Genomic DNA, 20013 nt, shown 5'->3' on the forward strand with positions numbered 1-20013 from the left:
GTGTATATTGGTTCCTAACTTACCTGAAAAGTTTCATATTGTGGGGTCTAATTGATGCTAGTGCAGAACGCATAGGATGTTTTTGTGCTGGTCAAGGGCAGTCAGTTCTGGAGTGAACCAAGGTCTATATCTGTAGATATGTACATGAAGGCAGGGTAAAGTGACTATGCATCAGGATAGATAATAATAAGGTATTTGAGGTAGATATGTACATGAAGGCAGGGTAAAGTGACTAGGCATCAGGATAGATAATAATAAGGTATTAGAGGTAGATATGTACATGAAGGCAGGGTAAAGTGACATCAGGATAGATAATAATAAGGTATTTGAGGTAGATATGTACATGAAGGCAGGGTAAAGTGACATCAGGATAGATAATAAGGTATTGGAGGTAGATATGTACATGAAGGCAGGGTAAAGTGACTAGACATCAGGATAGATAATACTAAGGTATTTGAGGTAGATATGTACATGAAGGCAGGGTAAAGTGACATCAGGATAGATAATAATAAGGTATTTGAGGTAGATATGTACATGAAGGCAGGGTAAAGTGACATCAGGATAGATAATAATAAGGTATTTGAGGTAGATATGTACATGAAGGCAGGGTAAAGTGACATCAGGATAGATAATAATAAGGTATTTGAGGTAGATATGTACATGAAGGCAGGGTAAAGTGACATCAGGATAGATAATAATAAGGTATTTGAGGTAGATATGTACATGAAGGCAGGGTAAAGTGACTAGACATCAGGATAGATAATACGGTATTAGAGGTAGATATGTACATGAAGGCAGGGTAAAGTGACTAGGCATCAGGATAGATAATAATAAGGTATTTGAGGTAGATATGTACATGAAGGCATGGTAAAGTGACTAGGCATCAGGATAGATAATAATAAGGTATTTGAGGTAGATATGTACATGAAGGCAGGGTAAAGTGACTAGACATCAGGATAGATAATACTAAGGTATTTGAGGTAGATATGTACATGAAGGCAGGGTAAAGTGACTAGACATCAGGATAGATAATAATAAGGTATTTGAGGTAGATATGTACATGAAGGCAGGGTAAAGTGACATCAGGATAGATAATAATAAGGTATTTGAGGTAGATATGTACATGAAGGCAGGGTAAAGTGACTAGACATCAGGATAGATAATAAGGTATTAGAGGTAGATATGTACATGAAGGCAGGGTAAAGTGACTAGGCATCAGGATAGATAATAATAAGGTATTTGAGGTAGATATGTACATGAAGGCAGGGTAAAGTGACTAGGCATCAGGATAGATAATAATAAGGTATTTGAGGTAGATATGTACATGAAGGCAGGGTAAAGTGACTAGGCATCAGGATAGATAATAATAAGGTAGATATGTACATGAAGGCAGGGTAAAGTGACATCAGGATAGATAATAATAAGGTATTAGAGGTAGATATGTACATGAAGGCAGGGTAAAGTGACATCAGGATAGATAATAATAAGGTATTTGAGGTAGATATGAACATGAAGGCAGGGTAAAGTGACAAGGCATCAGGATAGATAATAATAAGGTATTTGAGGTAGATATGTACATGAAGGCAGGGTAAAGTGTCTAGACATCAGGATAGATAATAATGAGGTATTTGAGGTAGATATGTACATGAAGGCAGGGTAAAGTGACTAGGCATCAGGATAGATAATAATAAGGTATTAGAGGTAGATATGTACATGAAGGCAGGGTAAAGTGACTAGACATCAGGATAGATAATAATACGGTATTTGAGGTAGATATCCCCCATATCTCTCTGTGTCTGCTATCTGTGTCCGCCAGGACTCGTCGAGCGTGGTGGCAGCTCTGTTTGTACAGTATGAAGCTGCTCTGCTGTCCCACCTGCCCTTCCCTCTCCACAGTGACGACCACTGTTTGGTCTTCAGCCTCCAGCCACGCTCACAGAGTCACCGAACCTTCTACTCACAGGTCAGTCAGTCACAGAACCTTCTACTCACAGGTTAGTCAGTCACAGAACCTTCTACTCACAGGTCAGTCAGTCAGTCAGTCACAGAGCCTTCTACTCACAGGTCAGTCAGTCAGTCACAGAACCTTCTACTCACAGGTCAGTCAGTCACAGAGCCTTCTACTCACAGGTCAGTCAGTCAGTCACAGAGCCTTCTACTCACAGGTTAGTCAGTCACAGAGCCTTCTACTAACAGGTCAGTCAGTCAGTCAGTCACAGAGCCTTCTACTCACAGGTCAGTCAGTCAGTCACAGAACCTTCTACTCACAGGTCAGTCAGTCACAGAGCCTTCTACTCACAGGTCAGTCAGTCACAGAGCCTTCTACTCACAGGTCAGTCAGTCACAGAGCCTTCTACTCACAGGTCAGTCAGTCACAGAACCTTCTACTCACAGGTCAGTCAGTCAGTCACAGAGCCTTCTACTCACAGGTCAGTCAGTCAGTCACAGAGCCTTCTACTCACAGGTTAGTCAGTCACAGAGCCTTCTACTAACAGGTCAGTCAGTCAGTCAGTCACAGAGCCTTCTACTCACAGGTCAGTCAGTCAGTCACAGAACCTTCTACTAACAGGTCAGTCAGTCACAGAGCCTTCTACTCACAGGTCAGTCAGTCACAGAGCCTTTTACTCACAGGTCAGTCAGTCACAGAGCCTTCTACTAACAGGTCAGTCAGTCACAGAGCCTTCTACTCACAGGTCAGTCAGTCACAGAGCCTTCTACTAACAGGTCAGTCAGTCACAGAGCCTTCTACTCACAGGTCAGTCAGTCAGTCACAGAGCCTTCTACTCACAGGTCAGTCAGTCAGTCACAGAGCCTTCTACTCACAGGTCAGTCAGTCACAGAGCCTTCTACTCACAGGTCAGTCAGTCACAGAACCTTCTACTCACAGGTCAGTCAGTCACAGAACCTTCTACTCACAGGTCAGTCAGTCACAGAGCCTTCTACTCACAGGTCAGTCAGTCACAGAACCTACTAAAATGTCAGTCCGTCACAGAGCCTTCTACACACAGGTCAGTCAGTCACAGAACCTACTAAAATGTCAGTCAGTCACAGAGCCTTCTACTAACAGGTCAGTCAGTCACAGAGCCTTCTACTAACAGGTCAGTCAGTCACAGAGCCTTCTACTCACAGGTCAGTCAGTCAGTCACAGAGCCTTCTACTCACAGGTCAGTCAGTCACAGAACCTTCTACTCACAGGTCAGTCAGTCACAGAGCCTTCTACTCACAGGTCAGTCAGTCACAGAGCCTTCTACTAACATGTCAGTCACAGAACCTTCTAAAATATCAGTCAGTCAGTCACAGAACCTTCTACTAACATGTCAGTCACAGAACCTACTAAAATATCAGTCAGTCAGTCAGTCACAGAGCCTTCTACTCACAGGTCAGTCAGTCTGTCACAGAGCCTTCTACTAACAGGTCAGTCAGTCTGTCACAGAGCCTTCTACACACAGGTCAGTCAGTCACAGAACCTACTAAAATGTCAGTCAGTCACAGAGCCTTCTACACACAGGTCAGTCAGTCACAGAGCCTTCTACTCACAGGTCAGTCAGTCACAGAGCCTTCTACTAACAGGTCAGTCAGTCACAGAGCCTTCTACTCACAGGTCAGTCAGTCACAGAGCCTTCTACTAACAGGTCAGTCAGTCACAGAGCCTTCTACTCACAGGTCAGTCAGTCACAGAACCTACTAAAATGTCAGTCCGTCACAGAGCCTTCTACACACAGGTCAGTCAGTCACAGAACCTACTAAAATGTCAGTCAGTCACAGAGCCTTCTACTCACAGGTTAGTCAGTCAGTCAGTCACAGAGCCTTCTACTCACAGGTCAGTCAGTCAGTCACAGAACCTTCTACTCACAGGTCAGTCAGTCACAGAGCCTTCTACTCACAGGTCAGTCACAGAGCCTTCTACTCACAGGTCAGTCAGTCACAGAGCCTTCTACTCACAGGTCAGTCAGTCACAGAGCCTTCTACTCACAGGTCAGTCAGTCAGTCACAGAACCTTCTACTAACAGGTCAGTCAGTCACAGAGCCTTCTACTCACAGGTCAGTCAGTCACAGAACCTTCTACTAACAGGTCAGTCAGTCACAGAGCCTTCTACTCACAGGTCAGTCAGTCACAGAGCCTTCTACTCACAGGTCAGTCAGTCACAGAGCCTTCTACTTACAGGTCAGTCAGTCACAGAGCCTTCTACTCACAGGTCAGTCAGTCACAGAGCCTTCTACTAACAGGTCAGTCAGTCACAGAGCCTTCTACTAACAGGTCAGTCAGTCAGTCAGTCACAGAGCCTTCTACTAACAGGTCAGTCAGTCACAGAGCCTTCTACTCACAGGTCAGTCAGTCACAGAGCCTTCTACTCACAGGTCAGTCAGTCACAGAACCTTCTACTCACAGGTCAGTCAGTCAGTCACAGAGCCTTCTACTCACAGGTCAGTCAGTCAGTCACAGAGCCTTCTACTCACAGGTTAGTCAGTCACAGAGCCTTCTACTAACAGGTCAGTCAGTCAGTCAGTCACAGAGCCTTCTACTCACAGGTCAGTCAGTCAGTCACAGAACCTTCTACTAACAGGTCAGTCAGTCACAGAGCCTTCTACTCACAGGTCAGTCAGTCACAGAGCCTTCTACTCACAGGTCAGTCAGTCACAGAGCCTTCTACTAACAGGTCAGTCAGTCACAGAGCCTTCTACTCACAGGTCAGTCAGTCACAGAGCCTTCTACTAACAGGTCAGTCAGTCACAGAGCCTTCTACTCACAGGTCAGTCAGTCAGTCACAGAGCCTTCTACTCACAGGTCAGTCAGTCAGTCACAGAGCCTTCTACTCACAGGTCAGTCAGTCACAGAGCCTTCTACTCACAGGTCAGTCAGTCACAGAACCTTCTACTCACAGGTCAGTCAGTCACAGAACCTTCTACTCACAGGTCAGTCAGTCACAGAGCCTTCTACTCACAGGTCAGTCAGTCACAGAACCTACTAAAATGTCAGTCCGTCACAGAGCCTTCTACACACAGGTCAGTCAGTCACAGAACCTACTAAAATGTCAGTCAGTCACAGAGCCTTCTACTAACAGGTCAGTCAGTCACAGAGCCTTCTACTAACAGGTCAGTCAGTCACAGAGCCTTCTACTCACAGGTCAGTCAGTCAGTCACAGAGCCTTCTACTCACAGGTCAGTCAGTCACAGAACCTTCTACTCACAGGTCAGTCAGTCACAGAGCCTTCTACTCACAGGTCAGTCAGTCACAGAGCCTTCTACTAACATGTCAGTCACAGAACCTTCTAAAATATCAGTCAGTCAGTCACAGAACCTTCTACTAACATGTCAGTCACAGAACCTACTAAAATATCAGTCAGTCAGTCAGTCACAGAGCCTTCTACTCACAGGTCAGTCAGTCTGTCACAGAGCCTTCTACTAACAGGTCAGTCAGTCTGTCACAGAGCCTTCTACACACAGGTCAGTCAGTCACAGAACCTACTAAAATGTCAGTCAGTCACAGAGCCTTCTACACACAGGTCAGTCAGTCACAGAGCCTTCTACTCACAGGTCAGTCAGTCACAGAGCCTTCTACTAACAGGTCAGTCAGTCACAGAGCCTTCTACTCACAGGTCAGTCAGTCACAGAGCCTTCTACTAACAGGTCAGTCAGTCACAGAGCCTTCTACTCACAGGTCAGTCAGTCACAGAACCTACTAAAATGTCAGTCCGTCACAGAGCCTTCTACACACAGGTCAGTCAGTCACAGAACCTACTAAAATGTCAGTCAGTCACAGAGCCTTCTACTCACAGGTTAGTCAGTCAGTCAGTCACAGAGCCTTCTACTCACAGGTCAGTCAGTCAGTCACAGAACCTTCTACTCACAGGTCAGTCAGTCACAGAGCCTTCTACTCACAGGTCAGTCAGTCACAGAGCCTTCTACTCACAGGTCAGTCAGTCACAGAGCCTTCTACTAACATGTCAGTCACAGAACCTTCTAAAATATCAGTCAGTCAGTCACAGAACCTTCTACTAACATGTCAGTCACAGAACCTACTAAAATATCAGTCAGTCAGTCAGTCACAGAGCCTTCTACTCACAGGTCAGTCAGTCTGTCACAGAGCCTTCTACTAACAGGTCAGTCAGTCTGTCACAGAGCCTTCTACACACAGGTCAGTCAGTCACAGAACCTACTAAAATGTCAGTCAGTCACAGAGCCTTCTACACACAGGTCAGTCAGTCACAGAGCCTTCTACTCACAGGTCAGTCAGTCACAGAGCCTTCTACTAACAGGTCAGTCAGTCACAGAGCCTTCTACTCACAGGTCAGTCAGTCACAGAGCCTTCTACTAACAGGTCAGTCAGTCACAGAGCCTTCTACTCACAGGTCAGTCAGTCACAGAACCTACTAAAATGTCAGTCCGTCACAGAGCCTTCTACACACAGGTCAGTCAGTCACAGAACCTACTAAAATGTCAGTCAGTCACAGAGCCTTCTACTCACAGGTTAGTCAGTCAGTCAGTCACAGAGCCTTCTACTCACAGGTCAGTCAGTCAGTCACAGAACCTTCTACTCACAGGTCAGTCAGTCACAGAGCCTTCTACTCACAGGTCAGTCAGTCACAGAGCCTTCTACTCACAGGTCAGTCAGTCACAGAGCCTTCTACTCACAGGTCAGTCAGTCACAGAGCCTTCTACTCACAGGTCAGTCAGTCAGTCACAGAACCTTCTACTAACAGGTCAGTCAGTCACAGAGCCTTCTACTCACAGGTCAGTCAGTCAGTCACAGAACCTTCTACTAACAGGTCAGTCAGTCACAGAGCCTTCTACTCACAGGTCAGTCAGTCAGTCACAGAACCTTCTACTAACAGGTCAGTCAGTCACAGAGCCTTCTACTCACAGGTCAGTCAGTCACAGAGCCTTCTACTCACAGGTCAGTCAGTCACAGAGCCTTCTACTAACAGGTCAGTCAGTCACAGAGCCTTCTACTCACAGGTCAGTCAGTCACAGAGCCTTCTACTCACAGGTCAGTCAGTCACAGAGCCTTCTACTAACAGGTCAGTCAGTCACAGAGCCTTCTACTAACAGGTCAGTCAGTCAGTCAGTCACAGAGCCTTCTACTCACAGGTCAGTCAGTCAGTCACAGAACCTTCTACTCACAGGTCAGTCAGTCACAGAGCCTTCTACTCACAGGTCAGTCAGTCAGTCACAGAGCCTTCTACTCACAGGTTAGTCAGTCACAGAGCCTTCTACTAACAGGTCAGTCAGTCAGTCAGTCACAGAGCCTTCTACTCACAGGTCAGTCAGTCAGTCACAGAACCTTCTACTCACAGGTCAGTCAGTCACAGAGCCTTCTACTCACAGGTCAGTCAGTCACAGAGCCTTCTACTCACAGGTCAGTCAGTCACAGAGCCTTCTACTCACAGGTCAGTCAGTCACAGAACCTTCTACTCACAGGTCAGTCAGTCAGTCACAGAACCTTCTACTAACAGGTCAGTCAGTCACAGAGCCTTCTACTCACAGGTCAGTCAGTCACAGAGCCTTCTACTCACAGGTCAGTCAGTCACAGAGCCTTCTACTAACAGGTCAGTCAGTCACAGAGCCTTCTACTCACAGGTCAGTCAGTCACAGAGCCTTCTACTAACAGGTCAGTCAGTCACAGAGCCTTCTACTCACAGGTCAGTCAGTCAGTCACAGAGCCTTCTACTCACAGGTCAGTCAGTCAGTCACAGAGCCTTCTACTCACAGGTCAGTCAGTCACAGAGCCTTCTACTCACAGGTCAGTCAGTCACAGAACCTTCTACTCACAGGTCAGTCAGTCACAGAACCTTCTACTCACAGGTCAGTCAGTCACAGAGCCTTCTACTCACAGGTCAGTCAGTCACAGAACCTACTAAAATGTCAGTCCGTCACAGAGCCTTCTACACACAGGTCAGTCAGTCACAGAACCTACTAAAATGTCAGTCAGTCACAGAGCCTTCTACTAACAGGTCAGTCAGTCACAGAGCCTTCTACTAACAGGTCAGTCAGTCACAGAGCCTTCTACTCACAGGTCAGTCAGTCAGTCACAGAGCCTTCTACTCACAGGTCAGTCAGTCACAGAACCTTCTACTCACAGGTCAGTCAGTCACAGAGCCTTCTACTCACAGGTCAGTCAGTCACAGAGCCTTCTACTAACATGTCAGTCACAGAACCTTCTAAAATATCAGTCAGTCAGTCACAGAACCTTCTACTAACATGTCAGTCACAGAGCCTTCTACTAACAGGTCAGTCAGTCTGTCACAGAGCCTTCTACTCACAGGGAGCTGTAGTTGTTTATGTGTTGTATTGTTGTTGTTTGTTGTATTGTGGTTGTTTAGGTGTTGTATTGTGGTTGTGTTGTATTGTGGTTGTGTTGTATTGTGGTTGTGTTGTATTGTGGTTGTGTTGTATTGTGGTTGTTTATGTGTTGTATTGTGGTTGTTTATGTGTTGTATTGTAGTTGTTTATGTGTTGTATTGTGGTTGTTTAGGTGTTGTATTGTGGTTGTGTTGTATTGTGGTTGTTTATGTGTTGTATTGTAGTTGTTTATGTGTTGTATTGTGGTTGTTTAGGTGTTGTATTGTGGTTGTTTATGTGTTGTATTGTGGTTGTTTATGTGTTGTATTGTGGTTGTTTATGTGTTGTATGGTGGTTGTTTATCTGTTGTATTGTGGTTGTTTATCTGTTGTATTGTGGTTGTTTAGGTGTTGTATTGTGGTTGTTTAGGTGTTGTATTGTGGTTGTTTATGTGTTGTATTGTGGTTGTTTATCTGTTGTATTGTGGTTGTTTATGTGTTGTATTGTGGTTGTGTTGTATTGTGGTTGTGTTGTATTGTGGTTGTGTTGTATTGTGGTTGTTTAGGTGTTGTGTTGTGGTTGTGTAGATGTTGTATTGTGGTTGTGTTGTATGGTGGTTGTTTAGGTGTTGTATTGTGGTTGTTTAGGTGTTGTATTGTGGTTTTGTTGTATTGTGGTTGTTTAGGTGTTGTGTTGTGGTTGTTTAGGTGTTGTATTGTGGTTGTGTTGTATTGTGGTTGTTTATGTGTTGTATTGTGGTTGTTTAGGTGTTGTATTGTGGTTGTTTAGGTGTTGTATTGTGGTTGTTTAGGTGTTGTATTGTGGTTGTTTAGGTGTTGTATTGTGGTTGTATTGTGGTTGTTTAGGTGTTGTATTGTGGTTGTGTTATGGTTGTTTGTGTGTTGTATTGTGGTTGTTTGTGTGTTGTATTGTGGTTGTTTATGTGTTGTATTGTGGTTGTTTAGGTGTTGTATTGTGGTTGTTTATGTGTTGTTTTGTGGTTGTTTATGTGTTGTATTGTGGTTGTTTATGTGTTGTTTTGTGGTTGTGTTGTATTGTGGTTGTATTGTGGTTGTGGTTGTTTATGTGTTGTATTGTGGTTGTTTATGTGTTGTTTTGTGGTTGTTTATGTGTTGTTTTGTGGTTGTTTATGTGTTGTATTGTGGTTGTTTATGTGTTGTTTTGTGGTTGTTTATGTGTTGTTTTGTGGTTGTTTAGGTGTTGTATTGTGGTTGTATTGTGGTTGTTTATGTGTTGTATTGTGGTTGTATTGTGGTTGTTTAGGTGTTGTATTGTGGTTGTGTTGTATTGTGGTTGTATTGTGGTTGTATTGTGGTTGTATTGTGGTTGTTTAGGTGTTGTATTGTGGTTGTGTTATATTGTGGTTGTTTGTGTGTTGTATTGTGGTTGTTTAGGTGTTGTATTGTGGTTGTTTATGTGTTGTATTGTGGTTGTATTGTATTGTGGTTGTGTTATATTGTGGTTGTTTAGGTGTTGTATTGTGGTTGTTTGTGTGTTGTATTGTGGTTGTTTAGGTGTTGTATTGTGGTTGTTTATATGTTGTATTGTGGTTGTTTATGTGTTGTATTGTGGTTGTGTTGTATTGTGGTTGTTTAGGTGTTGTATTGTGGTTGTGTTGTATTGTGGTTGTGTTGTATGGTGGTTGTTTATGTGTTGTATTGTGGTTGTGTTGTATTGTGGTTGTGTTGTATGGTGGTTGTTTATGTGTTGTATTGTGGTTGTTTATGTGTTGTATTGTGGTTGTTTAGGTGTTGTATTGTGGTTGTGTTGTATTGTGGTTGTGTTGTATTGTGGTTGTTTATATGTTGTATGGTGGTTGTTTATGTGTTGTATTGTGGTTGTGTTGTATTGTGGTTGTTTAGGTGTTGTATTGTGGTTGTGTTGTATTGTGGTTGTGTTGTATGGTGGTTGTTTATGTGTTGTATTGTGGTTGTTTAGGTGTTGTATTGTGGTTGTGTTGTATTGTGGTTGTGTTGTATTGTGGTTGTTTATATGTTGTATGGTGGTTGTTTATGTGTTGTATTGTGGTTGTGTTGTATTGTGGTTGTTTATGTGTTGTATTGTGGTTGTTTAGGTGTTGTATTGTGGTTGTGTTGTATTGTGGTTGTGTTGTATGGTGGTTGTTTAGGTGTTGTATTGTGGTTGTGTTGTATTGTGGTTGTTTATGTGTTGTATTGTGGTTGTTTAGGTGTTGTATTGTGGTTGTTTGTGTTGTATTGTGGTTGTTTATGTGTTGTGTTGTGGTTGTGTAGATGTTGTATTGTGGTTGTGTTGTATTGTGGTTGTTTATGTGTTGTATTGTGGTTGTGTTGTATTGTGGTTGTGTTGTATTGTGGTTGTTTATGTATTGTATTGTGGTTGTTTATGTGTTGTATTGTGGTTATGTATGTGTTGTATTGTGGTTGTGTTGTATTGTGGTTGTTTATGTATTGTATTGTGGTTGTTTATGTGTTGTATTGTGGTTGTTTAGGTGTTGTGTTGTGGTTGTGTAGATGTTGTATTGTGGTTGTGTTGTATGGTGGTTGTTTAGGTGTTGTATTGTGGTTGTTTAGGTGTTGTATTGTGGTTTTGTTGTATTGTGGTTGTTTAGGTGTTGTATCGTGGTTGTTTAGGTGTTGTATTGTGGTTGTTTATGTGTTGTATTGTGGTTGTTTATGTGTTGTATTGTGGTTGTTTATGTGTTGTATTGTGGTTGTATTGTGGTTGTTTAGGTGTTGTATTGTGGTTGTATTGTGGTTGTTTAGGTGTTGTATTGTGGTTGTATTGTGGTTGTTTAGGTGTTGTATTGTGGTTGTTTGTGTGTTGTATTGTGGTTGTTTAGGTGTTGTATTGTGGTTGTGTTGTGGTTGTTTGTGTGTTGTATTGTGGTTGTATTGTGGTTGTTTAGGTGTTGTATTGTGGTTGTTTAGGTGTTGTATTGTGGTTGTATTGTATTGTGGTTGTTTATATGTTGTATTGTGGTTGTTTATGTGTTGTATTGTGGTTGTGTTGTATTGTGGTTGTTTAGGTGTTGTATTGTGGTTGTTTATATGTTGTATGGTGGTTGTTTAGGTGTTGTATTGTGGTTGTTTAGGTGTTGTATTGTGGTTGTTTATATGTTGTATGGTGGTTGTTTATGTGTTGTATTGTGGTTGTGTTGTATTGTGGTTGTTTAGGTGTTGTATTGTGGTTGTGTTGTATTGTGGTTGTGTTGTATGGTGGTTGTTTATGTGTTGTATTGTGGTTGTATTGTGGTTGTTTATGTGTTGTATTGTGGTTGTTTATGTGTTGTATTGTGGTTGTTTATGCGTTGTATTGTGGTTGTATTGTGGTTGTTTAGGTGTTGTATTGTGGTTGTATTGTGGTTGTTTAGGTGTTGTATTGTGGTTGTGTTGTGGTTGTTTGTGTGTTGTATTGTGGTTGTTTAGGTGTTGTATTGTGGTTGTTTATATGTTGTATTGTGGTTGTTTATGTGTTGTATTGTGGTTGTTTATATGTTGTATTGTGGTTGTTTATGTGTTGTATTGTGGTTGTGTTGTATTGTGGTTGTGTTGTATTGTGGTTGTTTATGTGTTGTATTGTGGTTGTTTAGGTGTTGTATTGTGGTTGTTTAGGTGTTGTATTGTGGTTGTATTGTATTGTGGTTGTTTAGGTGTTGTATTGTGGTTGTTTAGGATTTGTATTGTGGTTGTGTTGTATGGTGGTTGTTTATGTGTTGTATTGTGGTTGTTTATGTGTTGTATTGTGGTTGTTTATGTGTTGTATTGTGGTTGTTTAGGTGTTGTATTGTGGTTTTGTTATATTGTGGTTGTTTATGTTTTGTTTTTTGGTTGTGTTATATTGTGGTTGTTTATGTGTTGTATTGTGGTTGTTTAGGTGTTGTATTGTGGTTGTTTATGTGTTGTATTGTGGTTGTGTTGTATTGTGGTTGTTTGTGTTGTATTGTGGTTGTTTATGTGTTGTATTGTGGTTGTGTTGTATTGTGGTTGTTTAGGTGTTGTATTGTGGTTGTTTAGGTGTTGTATTGTGGTTGTGTTGTATTGTGGTTGTTTAGGTGTTGTATTGTGGTTGTTTATGTGTTGTATTGTGGTTGTGTTGTATTGTGGTTGTTTATGTGTTGTATTGTGGTTGTTTATGTGTTGTATTGTGGTTGTTTATGTGTTGTATTGTGGTTGTTTAGATGTTGTATTGTGGTTGTTTATGTGTTGTATTGTGGTTGTTTAGATGTTGTATTGTGGTTGTTTATGTGTTGTATTGTGGTTGTTTAGGTGTTGTATTGTGGTTGTGTTGTATTGTGGTTGTTTAGGTGTTGTATTGTGGTTGTGTTGTATTGTGGTTGTTTAGGTGTTGTATTGTGGTTGTGTTGTATTGTGGTTGTTTAGGTGTTGTATTGTGGTTGTGTTGTATTGTGGTTGTTTGTGTTGTATTGTGGTTGTTTATGTGTTGTATTGTGGTTGTTTATGTGTTGTATTGTGGTTGTTTATGTGTTGTATTGTGGTTGTTTAGGTGTTGTATTGTGGTTGTTTATGTGTTGTATTGTGGTTGTGTTGTATTGTGGTTGTTTAGGTGTTGTATTGTGGTTGTTTAGGTGTTGTATTGTGGTTGTGTTATATTGTGGTTGTTTAGGTGTTGTATTTTGGTTGTGTTATATTGTGGTTGTTTAGGTGTTGTATTGTGGTTGTTTAGATGTTGTATTGTGGTTGTTTAGGTGTTGTATTGTGGTTGTTTAGGTGTTGTATTGTGGTTGTTTGTGTTGTATTGTGGTTGTTTATGTGTTGTATTGTGGTTGTGTTGTATTGTGGTTGTTTATGTGTTGTATTGTGGTTGTTTAGGTGTTGTATTGTGGTTGTTTATGTGTTGTATTGTGGTTGTTTATCTGTTGTATTGTGGTTGTTTATGTGTTGTATTGTGGTTGTTTGTGTGTTGTATTGTGGTTGTTTATCTGTTGTATTGTGGTTGTTTATGTGTTGTATTGTGGTTGTTTGTGTGTTGTATTGTGGTTGTTTATGTGTTGTATTGTGGTTGTTTGTGTTGTATTGTGGTTGTTTATGTGTTGTATTGTGGTTGTGTTGTATTGTGGTTGTTTATGTGTTGTATTGTGGTTGTTTAGGTGTTGTATTGTGGTTGTGTTGTATTGTGGTTGTTTAGTTGTTGTATTGTGGTTGTGTTGTATTGTGGTTGTTTAGGTGTTGTATTGTGGTTGTTTATGTGTTGTATTGTGGTTGTGTTGTATTGTGGTTGTTTAGGTGTTGTATTGTGGTTGTTTAGGTGTTGTATTGTGGTTGTGTTGTTTAGGTGTTGTATTGTGGTTGTTTATGTGTTGTATTGTGGTTGTTTAGGTGTTGTATTGTGGTTGTGTTGTATTGTGGTTGTTTAGGTGTTGTATTGTGGTTGTTTAGGTGTTGTATTGTGGTTGTGTAGATGTTGTATTGTGGTTGTTTAGGTGTTGTACTGTGGTTGTTTAGGTGTTGTATTGTGGTTGTTTAGGTGTTGTTTTGTGGTTGTTTAGGTGTTGTATTGTGGTTGTTTAGGTGTTGTATTGTGATTGTTTAGGTGTTGTATTGTGGTTGTTTAGGTGTTGTATTGTGGTTGTTTAGGTGTTGTATTGTGGTTGTTTAGGTGTTGTATTGTGGTTGTGTTGTATTGTGGTTGTTTAGGTGTTGTATTGTTGTTGCAGGTGTTACCAGTGTGGCAGGGGTCAGACTCTGGACTCTCTCTGCAGCTGGTGGACAGAGAACAGCTGACCTGGGATCAGAGGAACATGTGAGTCACAGTAACGAACTGGCACTTAGTCTACGACTTCTACGTAAAGTGGTCTGACTTTGATCTGTCAGAAATGTCAATATTAGGAGTAATGTTGTTGATCCATGTTGTCCCTCAAGGCACTCCAGACTGCAGTGGTTGCATGACTGCCACGCCCCCCCGGTGGCCAAACGCAGAGGCAGCCTGAAGGCCTCATACTCCCAGCTACCAGAACAGGAGATGTATGTATACACTACCTAGTATACATGACCTAGTATACACTACCTAGTATACACTACCTAGTATACATGACCTAGTATACACTACCTACCACATAGAGGCAGCCTGAAGGCCTCATACTCCCAGCTACCAGAACAGGAGATGTATGTATACACTACCTAGTATACATGACCTAGTATACATTACCTAGTATACACTACCTAGTATACACTACCTACCACATAGAGGCAGCCTGAAGGCCTCATAGTCCCAGCTACCAGAACAGGAGATGTATGTATACACTACCTAGTATACACTACCTAGTATACATGACCTAGTATACATGACCTAGTATACACTACCTACCACATAGAGGCAGCCTGAAGGCCTCATAGTCCCAGCTACCAGAACAGAACATGTACATATACACTACCTATTATACACTACCTAGTATACACTACCTAGTATACATTGCCTAGTATACACTACCTAGTATACACTACTTAGTATACACTACCTACCACATAGAGGCAGCCTGAAGGCCTCATAGTCCCAGCTACCAGAACAGGACATGGACATATATATAAACATTTTTTTTTAATCCTTGCTCAGGACATGATGTTCTGAAAGAGCTGCAAAATCTGACCCCTACAAATCAGCCGGGCTAGACAATCTGGACCCTTTCTAACATTATCTGCCGAAGTTGTTGCCACCCCTATTACTAGCCTGTTCAACCTCTCTTTCGTGTCGTCTGAGATTCCCAAAGATTGGAAAGCAGCTGCGGTCATCCCCCTCTTCAAAGGGGGAAACTCTTGACCCAAACTGCTACAGACCAATATCTATCCTACCCTGCCTTTCTAAGGTCTTGAAAACCAAGTCAACAAACAGATTACCGACCATTTAGAATCCCACCGCACCTTCTCCGCTATGCAATCTGGTTTCGAGCTGGTCATGGGGTGCACCTCAGCCACGCTCAAGGTCCTAAACAATATCTTAACCGCCAGACAGTACTGTGCAGCCGTATTCATCGACCTGGCCAAGGCTTTCGACACTGTCAATAACCATATCCTCATCGGCAGACTCGACAGCCTTGTTTTCTCAAATGATTGCCTCGCCTGGTTCACCAAGTACTTCTCTGATAGAGTTCAGTGTGTCAAATCGGAGGGCCTTTTGTCCTGGCCTCTGGCAGTCTCTATGGGTGTGCCACAGGGTTCAATTCTTGGGCCGACTCTCTTCTCTGTATACATCAATGATGTCGCTCTTGCTGCTGGTGAGTCTCTGATCGAGCCTCTACACAGACGACACCATTCTGTATACTTCTGGCCCTTCTTTGGACATTGTGATAACAACCCTCTAGACGAGCTTCAATGCCATACAACTCTCCTTCCGTGGCCTCCAACTGCTCTTAAATACAAGTAAAATTAAATGCATGCTCTTCAACCGATCGCTGCCTGCATCTGCCCGCCCGTCCAGCATCACTACTCACTACTCTGGATGGTTCTGTGAATATGTGAACAACTACAAATACCTAGGTGTCTGGTTAGACTGTAAACTCTCCTTCCAGACTCACGTCAAACCTCCAATCCAAAGTTAAATCTAGAATTGGCTTCTATTTCGCAACAAAGCATCCTTCACTCATGCTGGAAGTGAAATATGGAACCGTTATGTATTTTATCTAACGGGCGGCAACCCTAAGTCTAAATATTGCTGTTACAGTGCACAACCTTCAATGTTATGTCATAATTATGTACAATTCTGGCAAATTAATTTTGGTCTTTGTTAGGAAGAAATGGTCTTCACGCAGTTCGCAACGAGCCAGGCGGCCCAAACTGCTGCATAATACCCTGACTCTGCTTGCACAGAACACAATTACCCTAGTTACATTTACATTTACATTTAAGTCATTTAGCAGACGCTCTTATCCAGAGCGACTTACAAATTGGTGCATTCACCTTATGACCTCCAGTGGAACAGTAGTGCATCTAAATCTTTTCAGGGGGAGAGGGGGTGAGAGGGATTACTTTATCCTATCCTAGGTATTCCTTAAAGAGGTGGGGTTTCAGGTGTCTCCGGAAGGTGGTGATTGACTCCGCTGTCCTGGCGTCGTGAGGGAGTTTGTTCCACCATTGGGGGGCCAGAGCAGCGAACAGTTTTGACTGGGCTGAGCGGGAACTGTACTTCCTCAGTGGTAGGGAGGCGAGCAGGCCAGAGGTGGATGAACGCAGTGCCCTTGTTTGGGTGTAGGGCCTGATCAGAGCCTGGAGGTACTGAGGTGCCGTTCCCCTCACAGCTCCGTAGGCAAGCACCATGGTCTTGTAGCGGATGCGAGCTTCAACTGGAAGCCAGTGGAGCGGAGGAGCGGGGTGACGTGAGAGAACTTGGGAAGGTTGAACACCAGACGGGCTGCGGCGTTCTGGATGAGTTGTAGGGGTTTAATGGCACAGGCAGGGAGCCCAGCCAACAGCGAGTTGCAGTAATCCAGACGGGAGATGACAAGTGCCTGGATTAGGACCCGCCGCTTCCTGTGTGAGGCAGGGTCGTACTCTGCGGATGTTGTAGAGCATGAACCTACAGGAACGGGCCACCGCCTTGATGTTAGTTGAGAACGACAGGGTGTTGTCCAGGATCACGCAAGGTTCTTAGCGCTCTGGGAGGAGGACACAATGGAGTTGTCAACCGTGATGGCGAGATCATGGAACGGGCAGTCCTTCCCGGGAGGAAGAGCAGTTCCGTCTTGCCGAGGTTCAGCTTGAGGTGGTGATCCGTCATCCACACGGATATGTCTGCCAGACATGCAGAGATGCGATTCGCCACCTGGTCATCAGAAGGGGGAAAGGAGAAGATTAATTGTGTGTCGTCTGCATAGCAATGATAGGAGAGACCATGTGAGGTTATGACAGAGCCAAGTGACTTGGTGTATAGCGAGAATAGGAGAGGGCCTAGAACAGAGCCCTGGGGGACACCAGTGGTGAGAGCACGTGGTGTGGAGACGGATTCTCGCCCGCCACCTGTAGGAGCGACCTGTCAGGTAGGACGCAATCAAGCGTGGGCCGCGCCGGAGATGCCCAACTCGGAGAGGGTGGAGAGGAGGATCTGATGGTTCACAGTATCGAAGGCAGCCGATAGGTCTAGAAGGATGAGAGCAGAGGAGAGAGAGTTAGCTTTAGCAGTGCGGAGCGCCTCCGTGATACAGAGAAGAGCAGCTCCAGTTGAATGACTAGTCTTGAAACCTGACTGATTTGGATCAAGAAGGTCATTCTGAGAGAGATAGCGGGAGAGCTGGCCAAGGACGGCACGTTCAAGAGTTTTGGAGAGAAAAGAAAGAAGGGATACTGGTCTGTAGTTGTTGACATCGGAGGGATCGAGTGTAGGTTTTTCAGAAGGGGTGCAACTCTCGCTCTCTTGAAGACGGAAGGGACGTAGCCAGCGGTCAGGGATGAGTTGATGAGCGAGGTGAGGTAGGGGAGGAGGTCTCCGGAAATGGTCTGGAGAAGAGGAGGGGATAGGGGTCAAGCGGGCAGGTTGTAGGGCGGCCGTCCGTCACAAGACGCGAGATTTCATCTGGAGAGAGAGGGGAGAAAGAGGTCAGAGCACAGGGTAGGGCAGTGTGAGCAGAACCAGCGGTGTCGTTTGACTTAGCAAACGAGGATCGGATGTCGTCGACCTTCTTTTCAAAATGGTTGACGAAGTCATCTGCAGAGAGGAGGAGGGGGGAGGGGGAGGAGGATTCAGGAGGGAGAGAAGGTTGCAAAGAGCTTCCTAGGGTTAGAGGCAGATGCTTGGAATTTAGAGTGGTAGAAAGTGGCTTTAGCAGCAGAGAGAAGAGGAAAATGTAGAGAGGAGGGAGTGAAAGGATGTCAGGTCCGCAGGGAGGCGAGTTTTCCTCCATTTCCGCTCGGCTGCCTGGGAGTCTCTGTTCTGTGAGCTCGCAATGAGTCGTCGAGCCACGGAGCGGGAGGGGAGGACCGAGCCGGCCTGGAGGATAGGGGACATAGAGAGTCAAAGGATGCAGAAAGGGAGGAGAGGAGGGTTGAGGAGGCAGAATCAGGAGATAGGTTGGAGAAGGTTTGAGCAGAGGAAGAGATGATAGGATGGAAGAGGAGAGAGTAGCGGGAGAGAGAGCGAAGGTTGGGACGGCGCGATACCATCCGAGTAGGGGCAGTGTGGGAAGTGTTGGATGAGAGCGAGGGAAAAGGATACAAGGTAGTGGTCGGAGACTTGGAGGGGAGTTGCACGAGGTTAGTGGAAGAACAGCATCTAGTAAAGATGAGGCCGAGCGTATTTCCTGCCTTGTGAGTAGGGGGGAAGGTGAGAGGGTGAGGTCAAAAGAGGAGAGGAGTGGAAAGAAGGAGGCAGAGAGGAATGAGTCAAAGGTAGGCGTGGGAGGTTAAAGTCGCCCAGAACTGTGAGAGGTGAGCCGTCCTCAGGAAAGGAGCTTATCAAGGCATCAAGCTCATTGATGAACTCTCCGAGGGAACCTGGAGGGCGATAAATGATAAGGATGTTAAGCTTGAAAGGGCTGGTAACTGTGACAGCATGGAATTCAAAGGAGGCGATAGACAGATGGGTAAGGGAGAAAGAGAATGACCACTTGGGAGATGAGGATCCCGGTGCCACCACCCCGCTGACCAGAAGCTCAGGGTGTGCGAGAACACGTGGGCAGACGAGAAGAGAGCAGTAGGAGTAGCAGTGTTGTCTGTGGTGATCCATGTTTCCGTCAGTGCCAAGAAGTCGAGGGACTGGAGGGAGACATAGGCGGAGATGAACTCTGCCTTGTTGGCCGCATGATCGGCAGTTCCAGAGGCTACCGGAGACCTGGAACTCCACGTGGGTCGTGCGCGCTGGGACCACCAGATTAAGGGTGGCCGCGGCCCACGCGGTGTGAGCGTTTGTATGGTCTGTGCAGAGAGGGAGAGAACAGGGATAGACAGACACATAGTTGACAGGCTACACAAGAGGCTACGCTAATGCAAAGGAGATTGGAATGACAAGTGGACTACACGTCACGAGTGTTCAGAGAGTTAAGCTTACGTAGCAAGAATCTTATTGACTAAAATGATTAAAATGATACAGTACTGCTGAAGTAGGCTAGCTGGCAGAGGCTGCGTTGTTGACTAAGTAGGCTAGTTGGCATTGGCTGCGTTGTTGACACTACACTAATCAAGTCGTTCCGTTGAGTGTAATAGTTTCTACTGTGCTGCTATTCGGGGCCAGCTGGGCTAGCAGTGTTGATTACGTTACGTTGCTAAAAGAACGACAATAGCTGGCTAACTAACCTAGGAAGTGCGCCTAGACTACACAATTATCTTTGATACAAAGACGGCTGTGTAGCTAGCTATGTAGCTAGCTACGATCAAACAAATCAAGCCGTTGTACTGTAATGAAATGAAATGAAAAATGTGATACTACCTGTGGAGCGGCGAAATGCGACCGGATTGTTGAGTGCAGAAGTTCTGTTCGGTAGGCGTTGGCTAGCTGTTGGCTAGCTAGCAGAGTCTCCTATGTTAAGGACGACATAAAACTACACACTCTAAACTACACAATTATCTTGGGTACGAAGACAGCAAAGACAACTATGTAGCTAGCTAACACTACACTAATCAAGTCGCTCAGTTGAGTGTAATAGTTGTGCTGCTAATCGGTAGATTTGTGGACTAGCTAACGGTGGACGTTAGCTAGCTGGCTAGCTGCAGGGCAGTGTAGACTGCGTTAGGACTGATCTAAATACGATAATTACGTTAAATTAGTTAAAAGAAATTCATGTTAGCAGGC

The 20013-nt window shown here is 44.1% G+C and overlaps 1 protein-coding gene across 1 annotated transcript; it reads left to right on the forward strand.

Moving 5' to 3' along the window:
• Nucleotides 1-1816: 1816 nt before the first annotated feature.
• On the forward strand, nt 1817-14509 carry LOC135566685 (dynein axonemal assembly factor 9-like; the record flags this gene model as incomplete). Its single annotated transcript, XM_065014328.1, has 3 exons — nt 1817-1963; nt 13958-14043; nt 14163-14509. Coding segments are annotated over 3 exons (354 nt in total), but the record flags the coding sequence as incomplete, so codon positions are not given.
• Between the last annotated feature and the right edge of the window lie 5504 nt (nt 14510-20013).

This window comes from Oncorhynchus nerka, unplaced genomic scaffold (genome assembly GCF_034236695.1).
Source record: "Oncorhynchus nerka isolate Pitt River unplaced genomic scaffold, Oner_Uvic_2.0 unplaced_scaffold_3765, whole genome shotgun sequence".
Lineage (NCBI taxonomy): Eukaryota > Metazoa > Chordata > Actinopteri > Salmoniformes > Salmonidae > Oncorhynchus > Oncorhynchus nerka.